We start from the raw sequence: 25,241 nt of genomic DNA on the forward strand, positions 1-25,241 counted from the left end.
TGGCCGAGCCGTACACGCTGGGCCAAGCAAAGCACGTCGCCTCCAGATCGTATAAGTACTCCTTGCACCTTTTGCACCCTTTCATAGGCAGCCCTGTCCGCGGCTTCGTCTGCATGCGGCAGCACTAAACCTCTGGATAGCCAGGGGCAGCGAGGAGCTTGCAAACCCTGGGTTCGCCTCGAACGTCTTCGTGCAGCCGGCCTCCCCGTGCAAGGAGACGGGGTGAGATCTCTAGCAGAGGGCATGCTCCACGCCGCCTGCGTGTGCAGGTGGTGCCTGAAGCAGCTCATGCCCCTTATCAAGGCAGCCACGCTGGGGTGAGCCACGTTGCACAAATAGGTGTTTAGTGCAACGCGGGTGCGGGTCCACGGGAAGCTTGCACCGGCTTCAGGCCCTGCGTATGCCAAGAGGGGCGTTTTTTCCCACCATGTCCTCGACCTCCTCCCTCATGGGCGAAGGTGGTGGGGTGGGAGGGAGAAGGGCAGCAGGCAGCCGTGCCTGCGCTGGGGAGGCTGTGAGTGACGGCGTGTCTCTGTTTCCTTCCCAGGCCTCCTCCCCTGAGCGGCAGCCCCGTTATCTCCGACATCTCCCTCATCCGCCTGTCTCCGCACCCCGCCGGGCCCAGCGAGTCGCCCTTCAGCCCGCCGCACCCCTACGTGGCACCCCACATGGAGCACTACCTCCGCTCCGTCCACGGCAGCCCCACGCTCTCCGTCATCTCCGCTGCCAGGGGCCTCAGCCCGGCCGACGGTAAGACGCTGTGCTACTGGTACTGCAGTGATTTTGTAGCTCACCAGCACCGAAATTCCCTAAAACCCGGGGATTTGCAGCTGCAAAGGCTCCGCAGCTGCTCTCTGAAGTAGGAGAGCTGTCTCTTTTTCTCCCCCCCCCCACCCCCTTTAACTACACATTCGTTTTGCATCATTGCACTGAGAAAGCAGAGCGTGAGAATAGCTATTACCACTGGATCATATTATAAATATTTTGCTTAAAGTACGTTCCTTTCTGCAGCGCTCTCGGCTCTCTTACAAGCTTCCCTGCTCTTATGTGTCTACCGGGAGCCCCGCTTCCCCCAAAGAGGGTCACAGTCGCTCCAGCTGCCTGGCCTGGCTGGGACTGATGTTGCGGAGATGAGGCAATGCTGGCTGGGTTATCCCCTGTTGGCTTTGTGTCTCGGGGCAGGATGGCTCCCGGGTGAAGGAGAGGGACTGTACTTTCTTCCTCCTTACTCCTGAGCTGCTCGGCAGCAGCTTTCGGGAGAAGGCGAGGGCGTGCGGGGAGCTGGCGCTGGGTGCACGCAGAGGTGGTGATGCTCTCCGAGCCCCGGCAGACCCCGTGTCGGGGAGCTGGGGACAAAAATGGCCAAGCAGGGCAAGGGGAAAATGCACAACTCTGCTTGCGTTTGGGGAGGTGCAAGTTGTGACTTACTTCATCAGAAGTGCTTCATGACACGATTGCAGGCAGCTGGCTCAGTGCCCAGGGAGCAGTTGGAGTTTGGGGACTCGGTCTCTGCACACCCGGCAAACCCCAGCATCTCCTGGCTCCCGAGCTGCTGTGGGGACAAGCAGCCCTTCGCCGCCGCAAAGCCAAGTGCACCAGAGAGCGACAAGGCCCCTGGCTTAGCGTCTGGCAGTATAAAACCATCTTCTATGGCTAAAAAAAACATCGCGAGGGTGATGGGGAGATGCATGCGTCCTTTTCCCTCCCCCAAAACGTCATCCAGACTCCCAGCCGCCTGCCGCGGAGAGGACTGATGGCTGATGCGCGTGTGCTCTGCCCCATCCTCCCCTTCCAAAGCCAGTTTCGTTATTTGCTACAAAAAAAAGGCATTGCGTTTTGAGTTGCTTTTCTTTTCCTTTTATTCTCTTTTTTTTTTTTTTTAAGGCAGTGGTAAATAAGTTAATGGGGCAAGCGGGTGGGGAGGCAGGTTTGAAAAATTACAGCTGGGAGAAAGTGAGCATAATTGGCTTTGGCAGCCAAAATGGTTTTATGCTGCCAGACACTAAACCTAGCTCTATGCATTAGACCTTGGCTTTAATTTCCTCGCGCTGCTATCGGGAACTGGGCCGCATTTGTCTTTCCTTCCTAATAGGCAGGGATGTTAATGCTGACAGGGTTACTGCTGCCGGCAGGCTGGGCCCTCTCCCCCCTCCCTGGGGTGCCGGCTGCGTCCGAACGGGAGGATTATTAGAAGGGGGAACGAGAGATTGTTTATAAATTTGCGGAAATGGAGGAATGCAGAGGCCCCAGCTTAGTTTCTTTTGTCCGCAGAAGCACGCCCAAGCACACGTCACGAGAGCCCTACGTGGAGCTGTGCGGCCGGGGCTGGTGGGGGGCGCGGGGGGAGACGGGGCCGCCAACGTCAGCGCCGAGGTCTAACGTTGCGGTGGGAACCTTCTCCCCATGTTTTTCTCCTTGCCCGCGGCTCCGGCAGTGGCTCACGAGCACCTGAAGGAGCGAGGTGTCTTCGGGCTGCCCCCGCCGCCACCGGGAGCCAACCCTGCTGACTACTACCACCAAATGACGCTGATGGCCGGCCACCCGAACCCCTATGGGGACCTCCTGATGCAGAGTGGGGGAGCAGCCAGCACAGCCCACCTCCACGATTACCTCAGCCCCGTCGACGGTGAGTAGTGGTCTGGGTCCTCCCTGGCATGGCTGAAATTTTGGGACAGATGGATGGGGCTGTCCTCCAGGTGGAGGTTGCTGTACGTGGTCCCTCTGCCCTGCTGAAACTCACCGGCGCGGCACTATAGTTTCTGGCTTAAAAGGTCTCCTTGTTTCATATTTATGTATAAAATACACATAATCTGAAATACGTACGTTGTGGCCTCTTTGGGAGGATGGCATGGCTGCTGCACAGGTAGGAGGTGGGCTGGTCCGGCAGGCAGGACCAGCTGCCCCGGCCACGGGTGACCATACCCTCCCTGGGGGCGAGCTCCAGCTCCAGCTCCCCATCCCACCCTGTCTGCCCCTGGGTTTAGCCTGGTTGGTGTCTGGGGCAAAGGCTGGCCGTTTCCATGTATAGCCGTGCTCGGCACGATGGACTCCTCATCTCGGTTGGGACCTCTCAGGTCCCCAAGGAGAAAGAATATGTTAACAGGGAGCCACGGTGGAGAGGATATGTTAGTACTTCGCAGGAGAAAAAAATTGCAGGAATGTGGTATTTATGCTAGTATCAGGCATTATAAGCCCAGAAAGTTCTGGCTCCTGGCTAAATGAAGAAATAAAATCATGTTAGATGCTGCGGTGCTGAGTCACCCCCGCGGCCTGACCGCTGCCCTGGTGAGATGGGTAAAATCTATGTGGAAACGTATCCGAGGTCCAAGTGATTTTTAGAGCCGTTAGAAATTTCTTTCCTTTCACTTCATGCCACATCTTGTAAGAACTGGGGTTGCACAGATATTACAGAGGGCAGTCTGGGGATTATTTCTGCTGCAAGAAAGAGAAATCGCGGCTCGGCTTTCAGATACTGGGTTCTGTTTTCTGGGCTGCCTTTGGATTTGCCTGTGGACCATTATAATTTTTGGAGTGGAGATCTACGTCGTTTCATTACCGCTTCAAAGTTTCTCTTGTTGAGCTTTTAAGATGAAAGACTTTGCGGTCTTGCTGCTTCATAAAGTGACTGGTTTAGAATGATAAAAGCTGCTCTGGCTGTTCAGTGATAGGGGCTTATAGATATTTCTAATGAAAAAACAATTTCTCGTCTGCAGCTGCTGCGGAAGTTTTACCTGAATAGTCATTTTCTGCTGCCAATTCCTAGATTGATGGGGAAGCTGGATCCTAGTCTGAAAAGGAGAGCACATGCTTCTTGGTACCAACCTGCCTCTAACACCCAAAATATATTCCGAGCTTCTCTGCTACAAAGCAGCTGGTCAGTAAGACTGCTCTGTCTTCCCTCCAAAGGGTTAATGTCTGTGGTTATAGCAGATGGGTGCAAACCAGCCCTGCCAAGTTCTCCTCGGGCTCATGAACAAGACTCCTTCCTCCTTGCCTCCTTATTAGTCCATCTCTGACCAGCGGTGCCTCACTGAATTGCCAGATAAACAGCCAGTAAGGGAAGCAAACACGACTGTTTTCATGCTAGCGCAGGCTGACTCTCGGCACACCAAGACGCCCATCCTCTGGTTTGCCGAAGATCAGTCTTTATCTGAAGTTGTCTGAGATACTCCCCTTGGCAGAAGACTCTCTTCCTGCTTGCCTTCTCCTGAAAACGGCTCTAGAGTAAATCACATATCAAAGGTCCTGGTTTCATGCAGCCAAGCTCATAACCATTACTCACTGGAAAGCCAGGGCTTGCCAAGCATTTATTTTGATCTTTCAGTAAAGCTTTGTTCATGAGTAACTGGAAAGCCTTTTCTGGGCCTTCACATGCTCTGAGATGAAAACTTTCAAACGTCATGAGGATATGACATGAGACACCGGAAGGCTACTGTTTTAAAAATGTGAAAAGGAGCAGCAGTCTACATGTTTGGGTTTATCCATCAGCCAGAGAGAAGAGAGAATTGTACATTACCAAGAAGGAGGCTGAAATGGACAGCTCTGAAACACTGGCTGAGGAACCAGAGTCTCCCTCTCATTTTAGAAAGTTATTTCAAAAATTTAAATCAGCGGGGACTAAGTAAATAGTTGAACAGATAATTTAATAAAGCATCCTCTTATGGTGCTTTTCTGAGACAAGAATATCAGTAGCATACATAAAACCCCAATGAGTCACCACTTCACAGCATCTTTCATTCAGAGAGCCCTTGTCTTCCCAGAGAGCCCCAGAACGTAAGAACTTTACAAGAATTAGTTTGCTGAAAATGCAGGTAGGTCCTGTCACACCACAGGCAGCACTATCACACATCTGTGATAACACTGGCACCTGCAAAAGAAAAAGAAGCAGATAAGTGTATATTAAAACTGGCCTATTCAGTGTCACGTCACCTCCAAACATCTGCAGGTCCACGGGAGCCCTAGACACTGGGTATGGTAGTTCTTCCACAGACACATACCTGGGCTCTTCTAGTTGCTGTAATTACATTTCTTGGAGAATTTCTCAATGCCTCCGTGTTTGTCAGTGTTTTTTCATCCCATCAGGTGTCTAGGGTCTAGGGCATCAGTGTCAGCTGGTTGGTACCAGCCACGCGTCAGGTCTGCTGAGTGTTTCAGTGGTGACTGAGCTAGGGTGCCCCAGAGCTGCATCTCTTTAGCGGGGTTTTCACTGTGCAGCTAGAAGTAGTTAAACCACTAAAGTAGACCAAATTTAAGTTTTATGCACCAGACTGCTGGGGTCTTCAGGCCAATGCCAGTGGAGACTAAATAACCCTTCAGTTAGCTGTCCTGTTTCATTCTGTCATTCAAACAGGGACTCTAAATCCAAGAATGGAGTTTGAATCCAGGCTTAAATCCATTTTCTGGAAAGCCTACACTTTCAAATCAAAAGTTAACTGCTTTCCAATGTCTCAGCATTGCTGGTGGGACACTTTTGAGACTAATTTACAGGATCTATTCACCAGCTCAAAACTATCGTTTGCATTTCTCTTCTAGAAGTGGGTGCCACATGATAGATTGTTCCAGGTGGCAGAATGGTTGCACAAGAACATCCCTGGGGCAGTAAAGACTGGTAGGGAGCACAGATGAACCTGGAGATGACTACAACTTTTTGAGCATGTTTAGTGCATCCGACCTTTTTTTTTCCTAAGTGCAAGGGTGATTACCCTCAGCCCTTCAGGAGGTGCCATTTGCTCTCAAGTGGAGCATATCCAGACTGACTTGACGCTTGTACTGTTATAGCCCTGTACATTAGAAGATCTCAAAGTACTGTACAAAGCAAAGCTGTTTCATCACTGGAGACCCCGAAGAGAAAGACCAAATGATCAGTGAGCAGAGCAGTGGCAAGTGACAGCTCTAGGAACAAGGCCCTGATCTTCAGAGTAAGGACTTTCAGAGATCAGCTTTAAATCCATCACTTCTGTTTGCACAGTGTCAAAAGTGTGCATGGGTTGTCCGTACTGAGTCAGGGAATGGGGGAAAAAGGTCTTGAGTTCAACTTAGGTCCAAGCAGTGCTGCACAGAGGTAGTCACTCAGGTCAGGAGGGCTGCATAGATGTGTTTGTGCAACCTTACAGTTATCGACAGCAGGGCTGACCCTGCAGTGCTGTCATGGCATTTCATCCAGTTGTGGAGCTAGAGGGGGGATCCTTGCCCTGTTTCTTGCTGCCTGGTGCATGGCAGTCACTAATGTCTTGATCACGACCAGCATTTTAACTGGGAAAAGGTTTTGTTCAGCCCAGGAGAGCCAACCGGCTAGCAGCTGGCGCAGTTGCCTGGGATGTGGGCAAATCATCAAGCAGGACTTTATTCCCCCAAGTCAAACAGTGATTCAGCTTCACTGGCCTCTTTCAGTCAGTGTTGTTGGAGCCTTTCTACTCAAGTAAATGATTTAATAGCCATCAGGGTAAGGAGCAGGGCTGGCAGTGCAGCCCAGCGGTTACTGCCGTCAGCAGGCGTGTGCCTGTGAGAGGTGAGCTCAGGACTCCCCCCCAGCAGGTTTATGTGAAGTGACTGCTCCGTCAGGATGGACAGAGAGAGCCCAGCCTCACGGCGTCCCAGGAAAGAAGTGCCTCGCCTGGGGCTTGAGGGACCAGCAGCTCTGGGTTTGAAGGCTGGATATGCTGGATCGAAGATGACTTCCCAAACAAGCCAGCTGTTGGCTGCTCTGGGCAGACGGCGCGCCCTGTAGTCACTTCCTTAAAACCTCTGAAAGATCTTTTTTTCGTTGTTTTCTTTGTCCCAGCACAGAATGGAAACTTGCTGAAATCTCAGAAAAGGTTCAGAGAATGGGAAATGATTTCCCACCCATTTCTAGCCAGCAATGCTGTTTTCCTCCCCAGAAAAATATGTGCAGAAGAGAGAAAAAGTCCCAGAGCATCCCATAAGCGCTCTGTCTGGAATCCCGCTGCACTCTGGTTTCTGAAGAATTCAATTTACATATGCAAGTTGGGTCGTCTAAACAGTTACCTTGTGGATTGGGAGTAGAAGAATGCAGCCTTGTCTTTCAGCGAGGATTTGAGGGAGGCATTAGTATTCCTTGAACTGCAAAGTTGATCAGGCCCGGGGAGGGAAGAAAGAAGGGTCCCAGGACAGCGTCTGGTGCCAGAACAAATGTCCAGCATCTGCTGCAGTCTAAGTAAGACGTGTGCTGCCGCTGCAGAAGGGGAGAGGGGAATAAGGAACCGGTTATGCGAAGAGCGTTTGTAGTTTATTGCTGCTGCTTATTGATTAAGGGATCATCCTGTGTTTTTATGCCGCCCTTGGATTTAATCTGATGACGGGAGGAGGGGGATATTTCTGTACGCTTTGGGTGGAGTTTTCTTGGTGAGCGGCCAGGAAGAGGGAGCATTTTGATAATGCTGTATTTATGCCGGGGCTTGGCCAGGGGATGCAGGGTAAGAGGTGGTTCGGGCCGTGTTTCAGTGAGGAGGGGCGTGAGCCATCTGCAGCCCACTCGCCTTACGTGCTCAGCCGTTTGGAAGCAGATTCCCCCGATGTCCCTCTGCAGTCGAGATCACGGCAACACGCTTGTTCGTAAAGAGATGGCTGAGATTTCCTCGCCCTGAAGGAGCTCCCACTGAGTGCCTGGCATTTCCTTTCAGGAGGGCTTTGCTGCCACTATTTCTAATGCAATACGGAGGTCTGAAATCTCCCTCCAGGAAAACCATCTCTTCTAATGTACCTCTGATGGACCACAGCCACGGCGAGTGGTCGGAGCAGGAACCTCTGCTCCTGTCTCCCACACGAGCCCCGCGGGGTCTGATCCTGACCTCGCACGACAGCGCTGGGAGAGCCGCGGGAGTCAGACCACAAGCTGGCACGTGTAAAAATGAGAGGCTGACCATTTGGCTCATCGCTGGCCTGTTGTGGATAAATCTAAACTGGGGAAGAAAATCCCAGTTTCTGAGCAACCCATGGATATGATAATTCGTAGACCCTGTAGGAAACCACCAAGGAAACTTTCACCTTTTTACCAAGAAATTTGAACTTTCCTCCCAGCTCTAGGGTGGCTGGAGGACCACGCTGGGACATTTTGCAGATGTGGCCAGTGTCACTTAAAAATTCAGCCTTGAATTCTTGTTAGTTTAGAAATGGGATATTTAAATCCCTCCAGGAGAGAAATGGCTTTCAGTTGTGAGCTGTGGCATTTACATTTACCCTGCAAAATAATGCTGCTCTAAAGTCAAGCTTTTTCTACTGAAAAGTTATTCCAGGCAGTTTAAAAATGTTTTTTAAAATACGTGGGTTATTTTTATTCTCTAGCGTGTAGAGCTGAGGCTGTGGCAGCCAGTGTATCTGGGTCTGTGCATGAAATGGTATGGAAGGACCAGTGTGCTCCAGTTAAAACGCTATAAAATGTATCTGGAATTGACTTTCTGTAAGAAGAGGCAGCAGGGGGCAAAGGCCATGGTAAATTTTTTATTGACCTTCATGGACTGCCATCCACTATCGCCAATGCCCAGAGCTTTGGGCTCAATCTTTACTGCACCCTTCCGTTCACCACTTCACATCTCTGTTTTAATCTCCTCCTAACTCTGAGAGTGTAAGGAGAAGGGGACAGACTTTTGGCTTAAAATTTCCTGTGTCTTACTTCAGGCCAAAGGATATTTTTGTTGTTGCTTGAAATCTGAAAGAGTTTTGAATTCTAAGCAGGTATCTTTAGCTTTTGCAAAAACAACAAAAAATCAAGTTTCTTCCATTCAGAGCCGATTCTTTTAACATACACCGAATAAATAAAAACCAAGCTGTTAATATATCCAAAAAATGAGCACATAAACATAGCATGTTTTCCCAGTGGGAAAGAATTAGTTTGGAAGTAAAGATGAGATAGCTCAAACAGGGATGTCTGTAGGTCAGCTTTTAAATTCATATATATTCCATGTCCCAAAGTCCATGGCAGTCAATGGAAAGCATCTGCTGGCTTTAATACATGTTTATTCAAAATGAGAGGTAGAAGTAGCAGAGCAAATTGATACGGGAAGAGCCACGACCAAAGAACACCCACCCTGGGCATGCTGTAAATCTACTTGGCTGGAAATATTACTGAACACCAGAGGAGGCAATGATACGGAGTACCTCATGGAGTTGTCTTGTTTCTTGTTTTGCTTGTGAGCTTTGGCCCATCACTTCTTCTGGGTGAGAAAGAGTTTTCCCATCTCTCAGAAGTATTAAAGGGAAAGAAACTGAAGGTAATGAAGGTCTCCATCTGAGGCAGAGAGGCACAGAGAAATTAATTTTAAAAATTGAAACTCTGGCAGATGAGTGGAATTAATTTTAAAATATTTTCCTATTTTTATTTCAATTTGTGACCTTTTCAAATTCATTTTAACCTATGATGACTTTATGTTTCTCAACAAAACATCTTTTAGAGCAACAACATAAAAATACCAGATTGTTTTTGTTTCGAGAGTGTTGAAGGGGCTACTCTGACAGTTTGGAAACTCTTCCCCTAACATATTTTCCAAACATCAAGAAAGTCTTAAAACTAACCCTGTTCATTTTGATAGGTCAGCATTTTTGAAGGGGAGATGAGAGGGGCAGTGCTAGTGATAAATCCTCCCGAGGCTCTTCGTCTCTGTGTCTGAAAAATGGATCCCGCCTTCATTTACTTCTCTGGGCACAGTCACTGCTGAAGAAGTTGTATGTGGTTTTTCCTTTGAAACATCACTGGACCTCAGGCACCAGAGGATTTTGCTTACGTATTCAAGTGGCAGTCGGTCAGCCTGTATCGAACACCTTGCCTATGTGTAGAGCTGTACTAATGCTTATCTTTGCTGCTGCCTGGTATCATTTAACATTTGTGCTCAGTGTCCTCAGTTCAGAGGATTAGGTCAGGCCCATTTTATTATTAAGAATAATCCCGGTGCTGCTAATCTGCTTTTGAATAATAATTTTGAAAAGATTCCCTCTTCCTATATGCACTAGTGAGCGCTTCTTTGTGTGGTTAAACTCCTTTTCCGTTTCCCAGACGCTTCCCTTCCTGGGCACCTTGTGCAGGCTGTCACTGAGAAGAGAGGAATTGTTCATCCATAGCACAATTTTAGGTCACAGCTTTCCCCGGAAGCCCACAAGACCTAAGAGGCTTGCCCACGGTACTCGCAGGATCTAAATTAGAGCGGACGGTAACGCAATGCATATTACTGGTTTTGGGCTGGAGAAGTCCCAGGCGAGCTTGCAAATCTGACAGCTTCTAGCAGAGTTTTACACGGGGAAAAAATGACATACCTGCGTGCAGCAGGGAGGGGTGCTCACGCTGGATGCACTGTGAAAACCCAGGTTTCTGTTGGACATCAGGACTTCTTCCCTCTGCAAATTAATGGCGACCAATGGCTGAACCAGCACTGTGGACATAAATCACGGGAAGGAACAACGAGAAATGAGTACAAGGCTTTTCTTTCTATTTAGTAATTTATCAAGGGAAGTGGCACATTAATAAACAGATCTCCCTTGAGGTGTGGGAGTAACAGAGATAAATATGACTGTCAAATCTGGCCTGCTTCCTTCTGTAAGAGAAGGAGGAGACTGTGGGAATGCAAATGCAGAAAACAATATCTATATCTGGAAAGACACATATTATTTGTAGGACAGAAACACTGACAACTCATCTGAGATGGAGCTCCATTGCACTAGGTGCAATACACGCAGAATAAAACACAAACTCTATCTAAAGGAGCTCATCTAAACAGATGACACTGGGAAATAGGGACACAGAAAGAAGCAGCAACTTGCTCAAGGAGGTATGTCTGGGGAGGACTGGGAACAGCACCCAGGTCTTCCCAGGCCATGGCCCATGTATTGAATCAAGATGCCTTATAGTCAGGAAAAGAAAAAAAGAAAAAAAGAAAGGAAAAAGAAAAAGAAAAAGAAAGAAAAAGTTTAATTAGTTCAAATCCATACATTAATGTGTTGCAGACAGAGCACAGTTTTGACCATTATGATCTAGACACAGGCAACCCTCAAGTTGCTTGGTCCAGGGCTCTGGCAGGGCCAAAATTTCACGAACCAGGTGTGAAGTTTGGGAATGCTCCACTCCAGCCTTTAGGCAGGGCCAGCCTTTGCTGAGGGGAGTTTTTTCACTCATTTTGGTTTTGCATCCATAGTGCCTTTACAAACCGGTTGCTCCTTTTCCAGCTCCCGAGGGAAGTGCCACTCACCACGGCAGAACAGGGCTGGAAACTGCCAGCCACAAGCGTGAGGAAGGTTTGAGTCTAGTCCCTCCAAACCATGGGACAGCTTTAACACTCAAGAGGTGATTTTTACAGACCTGTGTGTTCTTTCTGTTTGCTACCTGATCCTAAAGTCATGTTTTCAAGCTTCTCCCTGCCCCATGGGGCTGCAAAATGTGGTTATACAAAATACTATAAGAAGAATGTGTTCAGCAGATGTGCAACAACCTGATTTTTAGGAGAAATTCCCAATATTGTTAGTATTGCACCTAGCAACTCTTGAAGCTTCCTAGGTATAGGACAAAAGTCACAAGAGTGCTTGGTTCAAGTATCAGCTTAGCCTTGGACTTCCAGTGGGACCTTGGGTAAGTCATTTGTCTTGGGCAACAAGGGACGTTTTGGGTAATAAGGGGACAGTGGTACTAAACCCCGTTGATTACACAGCACCCAGGCATGGTAATGACAGAGCCACTTAGGTACATGGGTGAGTCATGTGGAGACTGGGAGACTGCAACCCAGCCACTGGTCTCAGGGAAATGTTGACACAAACTTCTGCGAGCCAACACAAATCAAGGAACTATTTGGTCATGCTGGCAGGATATATTTTACCTCCTTGTACATCCCATTCACCCTCTCACATACCAGCACTGTCGTCAGGACGGAAAGTTTATGCTCTTGCAAAGTGCTGGGCTTGTATTTGGTGATATGCAACCAAAATCAGTCCCTCCAACCAACTAGTGGAAAATAGCTCATATTGCCTGTCTGGGCAAGTTACTGTTTTATTCACAGTGTTTAATAGGGTATACCCACAGCAAGCTTTCTGGGGAGACTGCCGCTGGAAAAGCCAGGTAGTAATACAGTGCTGCGCTCATCGAGGGAAGGAGGTGGAGAAGCTGAGCCCTCCTGCACCCCTGGGGGGATGATGGGGATTACCAGCTGGACCCCATGGCCGAGTGGCATATTTTACCCTTATAAATCTTTTTTTTTAAAAACAGGCAATCTAAACGTTGCTCTCGTTTCTTTGGAGGGATGAGCCATTCCAGGCAGGGCTAGGGTTCGGGCAGGCTTTGGAGCTGGTACCCTGGTATCATGAAACTTTGTGATATCACCCATCCCCAGCTCCTGTCCACACCACGCCGGAGATTTGGAGGTGGGTCAGGCCTGGGCAGAGTTTCCTCTGGATGAAGTCAGTCGTTCCAGTTAGCAGTGCTGAAACTCTGGGAGAGGCCAAATTTGTACAGTAGTAATTCGCCATGTATTGCAGATCCACAAACAGGACTGGCAGGGTTGGAAATGACTTCATGCCCGAATGATTGACAATTGCTAATAGGGTCCAGGCACTGGCAGGTCCCCTCGGAGAGCGAGAGCTTGAACTTTGTGGCTGAGCTGCCAAATTCGTTTTCTTAAAACTCTTAATTTACTTTCGGGGCTCCTGGAGCCTCGCCTCCTTCGCTAATTGGATGGTCAGCATTGTGCTCACACTCGTTTGGTTTCCGGTCCCTCCGCGCACAAGCGCGTGCACCGTTTCCAAGAGTCGCCCTGGCTCTGACGTGCGGCTTTTCTGGCCCGCTGCTCCTGCCACCAAGTCAACGGGGACGGCTGCGCTCACAGAAACCTTGCGGGGCCTTTACCTTTTAATTTTAAGTTAATTTAGTGCCGATGAAGAGGAGCGATGGACAGGCTTCTGTTTATCCCCCGAGGAGGGCGAAGCAAGCGGGCGTTCGCAGTGCTGCCTGACCCCTGTCACTCAGCACCCAGCAGAGAGGAAACCTCCCGTCAAAGTGTAGCTGGTCTCCGCGCTGCTCCCGGCTCCTGAACGTCCCACAACAGTCACAAGTGCAGCAGGTCTCAGCACCTCCTGCCCCACTGTGGGAAGGGAGCAGCCCGCTGGTTTTGTCTGACAAAGTCTCTCTTTCCTACAGTGTCCCGGTTTTCGAGCCCACGGGTGACTCCAAGATTAAGCCGAAAACGAGCCCTGTCTATCTCCCCACTGTCTGATGCCAGCATTGATCTCCAGACAATGATCAGGACCTCCCCAAACTCTCTCGTGGCGTATATCAACAACTCCAGAAGCAGTTCAGCGGCGAGTGGCTCCTACGGCCATTTATCTGCTGGGACAATCAGGTAAAGCTCTGGGACCAGCTCTGTTCAGCTGTGTAACCATCCCCGCAAAGGAGGGGTGATCCTCCAGCAAGGGAGACCTTCCCTTCCTCGCAACCTCTGCTGTTGTGCATTGGGGCTGTGTAGTGCATTAAATCAAAGCCCCCATCTGGTTACTTCGGGGGGGGGGGGGGGGGGGGGTGTCGTGCTGGATTGGGATTATTGGTTACCAGATTTCCAGTAATTACGGTACGATCATGCCTCCCTGCAAGCAGAAACAGAGAATAAATTAATCTAAAAAAATGCTTATTGTGAGCGGTTGGACTGATTAAGAAACCCTCTGATTTAAGAGATTGCCCCAAAGTATTCTCCAAATTATTGGTCCACATCCTTAAAAAAAAATGTTGCCTGGGTGGATTTAAGAGCCTAATTCTAAAAACATATTTAAAACAAATTTAAGCCCTTGAGTAAAGTTTTGCTCAAACCTTAATTAAAAAGCACTGACGCTAGGCAGCTCACTGTTGTCAATTCCTGCCGTGATTGTCTCACCCAAGTTTCACAATGTTATTCTTTTTATTACTTAACTGTTAAAAATATTAGTTCTAATTAACACTGATGTTGCAAAGCCAGGGTTTATAAAGATCATGCACTTCTAAAATTTGTAGGGGAAAACAGAGACATTGCCATTAGTAACTGTAACGTTAATTTTATCAGTTACTTTATCTGGCAGCATCATTTAAAAATGACTATAGAATCAAACATAATGCTAACTTAAACAGATAGCAACTCCTTGTCTGGTAATCATTCTTTTCCAGTCTTGTCACCTGTTATCTTTAACTGGGCATCCCTGTAGCATCTCATCTTAGTCTCAGATTTTAAACTTTTCAGGGTAGCATCTGGTATTTTCAACAAATCAGTAGGGTGCAGAGTCTGACCCAACGGTCAGTTGTTGGCCTCCGAGGGAATAATCAAGTAATAATACTGAATTTGAAGGTCTTCCCAGTGTTCTAAAAGTGTATCTTGAATGTCAGGAATTGTAAAATGGGTTATATATATAACAGGATAACTGTCAGCAGTTTGGGGTGAAAAGACTTTTTTGTTATTATTTTAACAACGTCTTAGTGGCAGGAATGAAATCCTTTCTCACCCGCTCAGACCCAGATCCTAGTAGCACTTCAGAAAGTCATTTTTGGACTTTGCTGTAACATAACAAAGCTGTGCAGCAGCCTGCCATCACACCTCATTTGCTGCAGTGCGTATTTAACTCCCAGAGCTCTCTTACACTGTAGTGATTTTTGCCCTTTATTCTTTTGGTCAAGTTGTCATTAACTGGTCTGGAACAGAAATACTAATTGTATGGTCACCAGCAATAAGTATTTTCTCTAAAAGCAAAATTGGAAATGAAGCGTGTTGCTAATTATGGCCCCGTTCCCTGAGCACTCACAGCGTGGGCAGTTTTACTGATGTGAGAGAAAATACCATGAGGGTAAAGGTTCAGGGCAGCCACCTCTTAAAGGTGGCAAAGAATCGATTTTTGGGCTGAGAGTCTATGGTTCATGCATCACCCACCTAGAGTACAGGGAGCAGGGCATCTCCCATGCTTCTCCATCTCTGCCAAGGCGACTCACCCCTGGGAGTGAACCTCTTGTTTCCAGAGGCAGCGCTTCATTTTTAATGCTGTTGACGGCTGGTGAAGGGTCTGGAGAACAAGTCTTACAAGGAGCAGCTGAGGGAACTGGGATTGTTGAGTCTGGAGAAGCAGAGGCTGAGGGGAGACCTTATCGCTCTCTGCAGCTACCTGAAAGGAGGTTGTAGAGAGGTGTGGGTCGGTGTCTTGTCCCAGGTAACTAGCGATGAGAGGAAATGGCCTCGAGTTGCACCAGGGTGGATATTAGGAGATATTAGAGTGGATATTAGGAAAAATTTCTTTACTGAAAGGGTGGTCAAGCATTGGAACAAGCTGCCCAGAGAGGTGGTGGAGTCACCATCCCTGGAGGAATTCAAAAAACTTGTAGACATGGCACTACAGGACACGGTTTAGTAGGCATGGAGTTGTTGGGTTGACGGTTGGACTAGATGATCCTAGAGGTCTTTTCCAACCTTAATGACTCTATCATTCTATGATTCTATGATCCTGGCTCAAACCCGTTGCCCCCAGTTAGCACCCAAGCAGCCAGGAGCTGGTGGTGTTTCTGGTCACCACTGACCTAGATTGGAGCTGAACCGGTGACCTACATATGAAGGGTGACATACTTCAGCAGTCCCCTGAGCCAGCACTCCCCTCACCTGAATGCAGAGTAAATTGCATGGTTTTGGACTATGTTAAATGGATAGTTATTCACCCCTGCTGTGATCTGTGCCAGGTGAGCCAGGTGATGCTGGTTTTTTATATGCAGGGCAGCATAACCCCAAGGTTGCGAGTCTGCAGAATAGGTCTGCCTGGGAAAACCTAGGAGCCTCGGGGGCTGCAGAGCCAGATGTGTCCAAGTCCCATCCTCTTCTGCACTCCCTGCCAAGGGCTTTGGCTGTTTTCAAACATAGGAAGCAAAGAAATTGCAATCAGCCTGATACGTGGGTCAAAATGATTCACAAATTTGCTGAGGCACACACAAGACAAATCCCGTCTTTGCAGTAAAGCAGGCTGTCAGGCTTATCGTGGCATTGAAGGCATCTAGCTGGGGCATTGCAGCCTGTCTCCTGGAGTCTCCAGGAAGCCAAACTTGAATCAGTTGCTAGCCAATGTGATAAACATTGTTTAAAATAACTCCTCATCATTTTTCCTCCTCCTATTGCTGCAGCCCGGCGTTCAGCTTCCCCCACCCCATTAACCCCGTGACGTACCAGCAGATCCTGACCCAGCAGAGAGGCCTGAGCTCAGCCTTTGGACACACTCCTCCCCTGATCCAGCCATCCCCGACCTTCCCCCCACGGCAGCACATGGCAGTCATCTCCGTCAACCCACCACCGGCACAGATCAGCAGCAACAGCAACTGCGTCTCTGACTCCAGCCAGGTAGGGACAGCCATCCTGGCTATCTCCATGCATGGCACACGGGGGAAATGGAGGCACATTCTCCATGGGGTGAGTGCTACCCTTCATGGTGGCTGTGGGAGTTTTACCCACTCTCATTTTTACTCATGCTCTCCCTTTACATTGCTTTTTCTTCCTCCTGGCAAAGCATTTCTGGACTAGTCACCGCCAAATTTTGCACCTACCTCCCTTCCTTGCACACACACGTACCTACCCATGCAGGAACCAAAGGCCTTGATCCATCAAAGCGTTGAACATGATATGCAGGGTCATCTCAGGCAGCAAATCTCCTTGAACACGTTATGTGCTATTGAAATCGAGGGAAGTCAGCACATGCTGGAGTGTTTTGCCAGATAGGCACCTGAGCACTGTGAACCAAGCTTCATCAGTTTCTCCACCAGTCTCTCCTTCCTTTTTTCTACTGACATGAACCATGCTGATGGTCTTAAAACACCTTATTCCTCTCCTCTTGAACAAACAAGTGCATCCTACCTAGGACCTCTAGCCAGTTTACTTATTGTTCCTTCTTTTTCAGTAGCTTTGTCTCTCGAGGTATCCCTGCTGTTGATTTTTACTGTTTAAGTTTGCTAAACCAGGGGCCAGATTTTGAAAACTGGGAATGCCATGATGTGTATGAAATCCCACACCTCAAATGTGTCCTTGCAAATACCTGTGAGTTCACACAGGCGCATGCATGTGTACACAAGCCCTCCACATGCACAGGTTTAGTGAATATGTCTAGCACATTTTTAATCATTTTTCCTTCCCATTTTCATTCCTTGGAAGTTTAAATTGCAGTTGCTTTTCTCCCCAAAGACTTATTTCACCTCATTTCATACCCATTTCAAATTGTTGTTTTAGTTGTATCATACTGAACTTTTCAGACTGGTTTATTGTTTTAGGGTTTCTCATGGCTGCTGCGCTGCAAACTCTGTTTGTTATTGAAGGTTATTTGATTGATTGGTTTTGTTTTCTTCTCACAAACTGGCTACCAAAATAATGTGACTGGCAGGAGTTATGCCTCTGTTTAATAACTTGCAGGACCAATCTTGAGCAATTAGTAAGAGTGTATTTAAAATAGTAATGTTCCAATTTTATGCACATACAATGAGACGGTTTTCCTCCTGAAGTTGTTCTCATTTTTTAAGAGCTTAGCAAAATACACACGTAGCCTTTCACGCACCCAGCACGCCGGAGCCCTCGCATGTAACCAGAGCCCCCAGCTCCGCCCAGGAGTTCTTTTTCTCAACAAATCATTTCATCGCATTGAGAAATAAAATCGTGGCTTGGGTGGGGGTTGCATAAGGTTTCGATGGCTTTCACAGGGCCTGGATGGCTCTGAAACAGAGCAGCAGCAGCAAGGCCATGCTCACTGGTGAGCCTGCAGAAGCTGATACTGTCCTTGATTTTTCCCTCTCTTCCATCTCTCTGCCTTGCACAAGCCCACACGGCAATTTATGGCCAGCAGGCCAACACCCCGTTGTCCTCAGCCACTCCTGAAGTTCAGCCTTGGCTGATTTTTTAGTTAACTTTTAATGAAGAGGTGGGCTGCAGTCTGTCTGTCATCCCAAACCCCCGTGCCATAACTTGCCTGGTTTTCTTTCCTAGAGCAAGCAGAGCAGCGAGTCGGCCGTGAGCAGCACAGTCAATCCAGTAATTAACAAGCGCAGCAAAGTCAAGACTGAAGTCGAGGGCTTGCCCCCAGCATCCCCAACCACACAGGTAACCTTCTTGGTGTGAGACGTGTTGTGGGGCTGAGGCAGCAAGCTGCTGGGTCTTGTTGTCTTTGGGAACGATACTCTTGGCACCTTTTGCTGCAGCTGGGAGCAAGGCATTGAAGTCTGCCAGGCAGGTGGGTGTCTCTTGGAGCATGAAGCCCAGCAAGGTACAGGGCACAACTGCAGTGACTGAGTGAAGCATTCGATGGGTGCTTGGGACTCAGCTTGCTGTTGCTGTGCTTGGATAGAAAAAAAGGAAGGAGAGAATATTTCGAGCGTCATAACTTTCAAAATGATGTCCGAGTTTTCTGTGCTGCAAAGCAAGCAGCATTAAGTGTCTCAGAGCAAACATAGATTACGAGGGAATCTTGCATGTAGGTAGAAAGCTTGCAAAAAAAGGATGACTTCTTGATTCAACAAGGAATTGCTCCTAGGAACATCCTTTACACTGGTGACACAACATTTGACACCAAGAAGGGCCCAAAGGCCTTTGCTTTCTTTCCGGAGCTCTGTGATTGCAAACTGTTTAATGGCTGACAGTATCCATCTGACCGTCCTTTATCACAACTGTAAACTATCAGGAGTGCTCTGGGCACTTCATTTTCATGAAATATTAGGCCGTGTTATTGTCAAGTGAATGGAAGAGTTGATGACAAATTTCTCCTTCTGCCCTGGTTCAGGAGCAGGTCTCAGCATGATGCATGGGGACAGCAACGTGTGCAGTCATCAGGGGGCTGGTAAAATTGATGAAGATAGCATATCAGGGAAAGATAAACATGCTGTAGTCAGCACGATTAGGGCAAAGAGGCATCTCTCTGGAGCTTTGAGTTTAAGAGTGCATCTACATGCTGCTGCAAAAGCACATGCCCTGAAAAACCAATCTGGCCACCACCCGGGCTAATAGGGCCACATGTTTATTTCTTGCAGCAAATGAAAAAAGACCTGAAAGCCATCATCTGCTTTCTCAAGCATCTGTAGCAGAGGAGCTGTGGGACAGACAGCTGCTTGCTCGATGGCTGTCATCCTCCGTTTTCTGCTCCGATTTGAAGAGGTGTGCACCCAATGGCAGGGAGTGCTTGGGTAGCATTAGCCTGGCTCAACCCTGCAGCCCTGCCCCAGAGTTTCATCCACTGAGCCTTATGTGAGATAAACACTGAAAGAAGGGGGAGAATCGTTTAAAGTGGTGCAAGGAGGCTTGATTAGAATAGCAAGGTGAAATTAAGAGAAGGAAAATGCACGCTGGTTGTCTAATAGTTCCTAATGAGGAGACCTGTGAAGTAATACCCCAAGGGAAATGTAGGCTTCACGTCTTGCAGCATTTCAGTATTGACTGGGAAATTACTGGAAAGTACCTTGTAAGAGACAGCCCATTCTTGGCAAGGAGAACAGGTTAAAAGACTGAACGTAGTGGGTGTCTCCTCTTCAGTTGGTCTAAGCGACAGCAACTTGTTAAATTTGAGGATTCCTGTTCTGCAGGAGACTGTGCTGAAAAGTTGAGTTACAGTCAGTTAATTATTGGCTGATACATTTTTTGCAGAGTATGGAGCTCAGCCATCCAAAAAAAAGCATACATGTGTGTGTTTTGTTTTGGAAATGCTGTACTGGAAACGCCTCATGTGAGTTGTGGTTTGGGTATTTAAAATCCTTGGCCAGACAGTATCTCCCATGATGGCTTGTGCTATAAAAAATGCAATCCAGACAAGATTTGTGGGACACAGTAGAGCGCCAGGCGTGAGGGACCTGAGTTACTGTGCTCTTACGATACCACAGTAGCTCCAGTACAGATTCAGATTAACGTTGAATTAGCCAGAAATGAAACAAGTCAGTCCTCTTCAACAAATTAAAATGGTTTCAATTCCATTTTTCCAACAGAAAGTATAAAAATTCTGGCAAAATAAGATTTTTAGTAGAAAATTTCACTTTTCCAGAGACCACACTTTGCATGGAGAGAAACTTTTCAACAAAAATAATGTTCACAGCTCAGCCAAATAGGAATTGCAGGAAAAAGAAGCTGCTGTTTGAACTTTCTCAGACTATTGCTCTGGGCTCTGATATAGTTTGAATCTCCAGAAGTCTTTCTGTAAATTACTACAGTTTCCTGTCCCAAGAGCCACCTTACGATTTTTTTTTTTAAATTAAGAGCTATTTAAATCAAATCTCTTCCTCTCCATATCTAAACTTTTGAATTGAAAAGTCACAGCTGTCATGTATGTCATGAGTTAGTTAATGAAAATTATTGAACTTTCTTATGGTACATTGAACTTTCTTATGGTACTTATTCTCACTTTCCAAGCCATATAATGCCATGAAGTCATTAATCATTGCAGCCCCTCAGTAGGCATTGGGAAGGTGTTGGTGGGGAAGGAGGTGGCAGACAGATAGGTCCATTTGGGCAGGTCAGAGGCAGTTTGAGATGGGTCTGGCTGTGTCTACACACTTATGAGGCCAACTGGAGCATCAGATCATGAGGAACAGCATCTGATGTGGTCAGTCACCCCAGACACTCCTGTCTAAACCTGCGTGGGAGGCGGGATGCTTTGTGCTGGGCAGTAGTAGTAATTGGGAGGAAAGGGAATGAAGGGGGTCAAAACCTGCAGGGTTTTGTATTGCTAAATTCCCAAGCTAATATTGGATGCTGATTGCCATGTCTGTAGTACAAGTGTCTGGCACACACAGAGGCGACAGTTGTCCTTACCTCTGCATTGTACTAATTATGTCATATGTTACACTATCGTGTAGGTGTCAATGTTTTAATCCTCATAGCAGCCATAAAAAAAATCTTCTGTGCTCCATTTAGCACCGAGGAGCTGGCTAGACAGAGAGGTTAAGATAGAGCTCACAGCGTGCTCAACATGAAACTACCTCATTTGTGAGTCCAGAGCTCTGTTCTGCAACCAACTCATCATGGGGTCTTGCTCAAGCTTCCCAAATCTGCCGATCTCAGAGGAGTGCTTTGGGGGCTCACCACTTTGTCCCTGTGGAGCACCCTGCAGGCATAAATCTTTGGATAAGGGTTAGGTATAATTTTCTGATCTATTGAAAGATGCAGAAAACAGGAACCCCCCCTCCCCAACCCATGTCGGGTGAGTGTGGTAACCACTAGGCTCTGACTGCTCTGTGGTTTCTTCATGCTCATATTTCCCCACTCCCCCCAGATCAGAAGTTTTGCTCCAGCAAAGGGCGAAACCAAAGGTCAAAAGCCAGCCTTTTCCTTTCTCCAGCCCTTCCTGGGACTGCCCACGACCTGGCTGGAGCCAGCCACCGCTGCAATTGTGGCTTCAGGGTGTTTCGTGTCTTGTCATTAACTCTGATCCATTTCTACCAAAACTCTGTAACTCATTATTTCACAGTAATCAAGGATGGTATGTTGCCACAATGAGCACAGTTTTGTGATCAGTTGATACCTGCCCTGTAATCTATGAGTGACGGAGGAATTCAGATGAAAGAAGTTCACCTTATACAATGCACCGTTGTGTGTTGCAGGAGCATCTGACAGACCTGAAAGAAGATCTAGATAAGGATGAATGTAAACAGGAGCCTGAGGTTATTTATGAGACGAACTGTCACTGGGAAGGGTGCACAAAGGAATATGACACTCAAGAGCAGCTCGTCCATGTGAGTAATGGTTGGGAGGAAAGCCCAGCGATAAATTTGGGTTTCTGTGCACTTGTTGTCATTTTTTATCACTAGCAGCTGTACAGCCAGAGCTCACTCTGGGAGCTACTAAAGGTGCAAATCAGAGATACGGTGTGTAAACACTGCCAAAGCAGGTCGCTGCTCCCTGAGGAGTTTAGCTGCAGGAAGCTTCTCATAGATTATTTGATGTTGCTCTCTTCTCAGCTGCTGAGGCTGCAGTTTCGGTCTCCCTCACGCATGACCCAATGACAGAAGGCTCCGTGCAGAGGACCTGATCAGAAAATGGGGAAGGGGGCTGAGGCCTTCCCTCTTCCTTGGCCATATTCACTGAGCCTCCCCACACATCTACAGCAGCTGTGGGTCAGGGATCGTCCGTACTGTCCTCCGTCCTTGTCCAGGCCGTGAAAGCCTTTTATGCTGCTGTGGCATGAGCTGTGGGGCCATATCACTTAGGGGCTGTTGGCCTGCTCAGCTCATCCCTCCCACAAAAATAGAGCACTTCCAGGGTTTGGAGACATGCTCCAGTGTCTCCATCAGGGCCTGAAATAGAGAAAGTGGGTTGATTTTTTAAAAATTGGGAAATAGGGCTTCCGTAATCACAGTGATATCCCCAAACCAGTCTCAAAACTGCTCCCTGAAGGATCCCCAAACCAAATCATTAATCAGATTTTCAGTTCTAATTAATTCCAAGAACCTTTTGTGTGCTTTGCTTCACCTGGGAATCCACCCTTTGGTTTTCTTTGGCTTCTGGGGTCAACAAATCCCTCAAACTTGGAGCGAGTCCCTGTGAAATCAGGTGTGATCTGTGTCTGAGCCCCATCCTGCCCCCAGCCTAGCACCCTCCCAGTCCTTATTTTGGATCTGTGGTGTGAGCCCCGTTCGTTTGAAGCCAGCCCAGAGCTGCTGGGAATTCACCAGCCCCAGCAACCCTGCTGCTTGTAGCAAAATGTTGGATTGAGCAAATTTTGTGACAGGAGTCACTATCTTCTCCTTTCCCTTCAGCCTTTTGCTGCTTGCCTCAGCCTGGCTCCAAGCCTGCCAGGGGCCACCCGTGTGTGATTCACGTGTAGCCCTCTTTCGAAGAGCTCGTGTCCGCTCTCATCCTTTTTTATATATCTTAATTTTAGTCATGTTTAGATGCCACCAAGTAGGCATCGGTCTCTGTTTCCCCAAGCTCTGCACACAAACATTATCTTAGCCCAGAGGGACCACACTCTAAACGATAATTTTGAGTATGTGCTCTTCTTCCATCTAAGGCTAGCACCTGCCCACCTCTGCCAGAAGTCACTGGTTCAGTGCAGCAAGTCCTTGCGTACAGACAGATTTGGAAATTATTTTCAGGGCCAAATGAGTGATAAGGTGCTTAATGGGTTGTACGTTGCATGCCACGGGGCATTGCTTTTCTGGGGTTAAACTACAGCAGCCCTGTCAGATGGACTGGGCTCACATTTGTCCAGCAGTATTTGTGCATTTCCCTCTCAGACATAAGAAAAACTCTTTACCTCTACCCAGAGCAAAGTGAAGGGCAGATCTGGGCAGCTCAGCACAATTTATTTCCAGAGAAAACCCAAAGAAAAATATTTGACAGAATGTCCAAGATTTTCCTAAATTTGGAAGGTTATAAAAACGGAGGCTTCTGTACTATGATTACTAGCGACATGGGTTGTGGATTTCTGATGCCCAAAATACACATGCAAATGAAATACAGATGTCGTGGGCCACCTTCTGAGAAGGCGGCATCCCACCGTGCATGGAAAAACTCTAGTTTGTGTGCAGAGCAAAGTACCTGGGCGTGCAGGGTCCATTCTCCACACACAGCGGGTAATGAGCTTGTGGCAGAAGTGTGCGTCAACAGGGAGCAGCAGGAGTGAGGACGTATTTTTACAAGCACCACTTCTGCTCCCAGCCTTGAAGGTCACACTCACAATTTGAGAGAAGCCCAAGCAAAGCGTCCGGCCAGGTGGGGGTTTGATGGGGGCTATGGAGCCGTAGCTGAAGTGCGGTGAGTTGTGCAACTGCTCCTCCACCATGTGATGGGAAGCAGATGTTGCCCAGACAGTGAGTTAATAAGCCTGAAGGGGGACTACAGTCCCCCTCCCATAAATGTGTCTTCCTGTGGCCCAAGCAGGACCGAACGGGCGAGCCGGTGCACTCCCCCACTCCTAGCACTGCCGTGCGTAGTCTTGGTTGCAAGTCAGACTCCCACACAAACAGAGCCAGGAGACATATCTTCCCAGTCTGGTCTGGATGTGGTTTAGCATGTCCACGGTCCTCCTGCTGGGGTTCACTAGATTTCCACCATCTGAGGCTAAAATCTCACACCAATGCCATGTTATAAAACCAGAACCATAGGCAGCTGAGCTCCAAACCCATCCGAAACCTCTCCCAAACCCAGCCTCCCCCGACCCTCCTGGCACACAGCTTTGGCTCTTGGTGTTTAGCTGTGGTGCCTGAGGGACCAGCTCAGCTCCACACACCTCCTCTTGCCCCTGGGTAGACCTGGTGCCCCAAGCAGCAGGTCCCTGTCCCCAGGATTGGGCCGCAGCACACAAAATGCCAGGGCTGGACTGAGCTGGGACCGTGAAGGCCAATGGCTCTGTTTTAACATGGTTTTGTGTCCTCGTGCTGCCCCACCACCCTGAGAAAGTCTCATCCCAAGCCGCAACATGTGTGCCTGGCCTTGGCCGGGGGGACGAAGGCGGGGGCTGGAAAAAAATCTCAGTGCAAAAAAACAAAACCCAAACCCGAAGTGGTTTATTTTAGGATTTCCTGTCAGTGAATGTCTGCTGAAAACACAGGAGCGAGGACAGGCATTATTTTTGGCAGCAAGACCCCATTCAGAGAGACAAGGCCACTGCGGGAACAGCGCTGCCGACGGGCTGGTCTCCGGCTCTGTTTATTTTCAGCAGGGCTTCATCTGCCCCAGGCTGGGAAAAAGCAACCCTCATCTTCCTCCCAGGGTGGACGAAGGCACCATTCTGGGTCTTGCTTTTCAACACCCCAGCACAGGATTTTACGGACCCAAGTAATTAGCAGTAATTGAGGCCGCAGAGCTTTCCTTAGCGCATAGCTCACAGATGCTGTCATTTCCTGCCAGCCGCCAGCGCTGGACAGCAGGTGGATGTCTTAGGGCCGGAGTATGGGCTGGTGCGCAAGCAGGGTTAGAATCATAGAATCATTTAGGTTGGAAAAGACCTTTAAGATCATCGAGTCCAACAAAGGCTTGTCTCCTCCTCTCCCCCATCCTCCAGCAATGCCCCAGAAAGGGTCCCAGCTGCGTAGATGTGGCACAGAAGGGTTCGGCAGAGACAAAAATGACTCTCTCATCCCCCCCAACAGTGGCATCAGGCAGCCCAGGAGACACTGAGAGTACTCCTCTCTCCCTGGCACCATGGGTCCTTATTGCTTTTGCGAACCTCCCATTTATAGCTGCTTTGGACCCAGCACCTCGTGTGCTGGGTGCTGTGCGCCTTCTCCTGCAGGACGCACCAGACCGCAGAGCTGGATCCCGTGTCCCTGGTGTTATCTGTGCACCTGGGACCCAGGTGCAATG

At 48.3% G+C, this 25,241-nt stretch overlaps 1 protein-coding gene across 13 annotated transcripts in view; it reads left to right on the forward strand.

Annotated features, from left to right (window-relative positions):
• Positions 1–25,241, forward strand: part of GLI2 (GLI family zinc finger 2) — a 198,191-nt gene that overhangs the window by 154,318 nt on the left and 18,632 nt on the right. For 6 of the 13 annotated variants that reach the window (XM_075512418.1, XM_075512417.1, XM_075512421.1 and 3 more), the window contains 6 exons: positions 548–750; positions 2,435–2,626; positions 13,127–13,328; positions 16,103–16,316; positions 17,943–18,056; positions 21,536–21,667. In XM_075512418.1, coding sequence (XP_075368533.1) covers positions 548–750; positions 2,435–2,626; positions 13,127–13,328; positions 16,103–16,316; positions 17,943–18,056; positions 21,536–21,667 — 1,057 coding nt within the window. Of the gene's footprint in view, positions 1–203; positions 318–547; positions 751–2,434; positions 2,627–3,750; positions 4,812–5,687; positions 5,919–5,970; positions 7,175–10,916; positions 11,570–13,126; positions 13,329–16,102; positions 16,317–17,942; positions 18,057–21,535; positions 21,668–25,241 lie in introns of those variants that run through there. The other 7 variants (XM_075512427.1, XM_075512420.1, XM_075512422.1 and 4 more) reach the window with 7 other exon arrangements.

This window comes from Mycteria americana, chromosome 9 (genome assembly GCF_035582795.1).
Source record: "Mycteria americana isolate JAX WOST 10 ecotype Jacksonville Zoo and Gardens chromosome 9, USCA_MyAme_1.0, whole genome shotgun sequence".
Lineage (NCBI taxonomy): Eukaryota > Metazoa > Chordata > Aves > Ciconiiformes > Ciconiidae > Mycteria > Mycteria americana.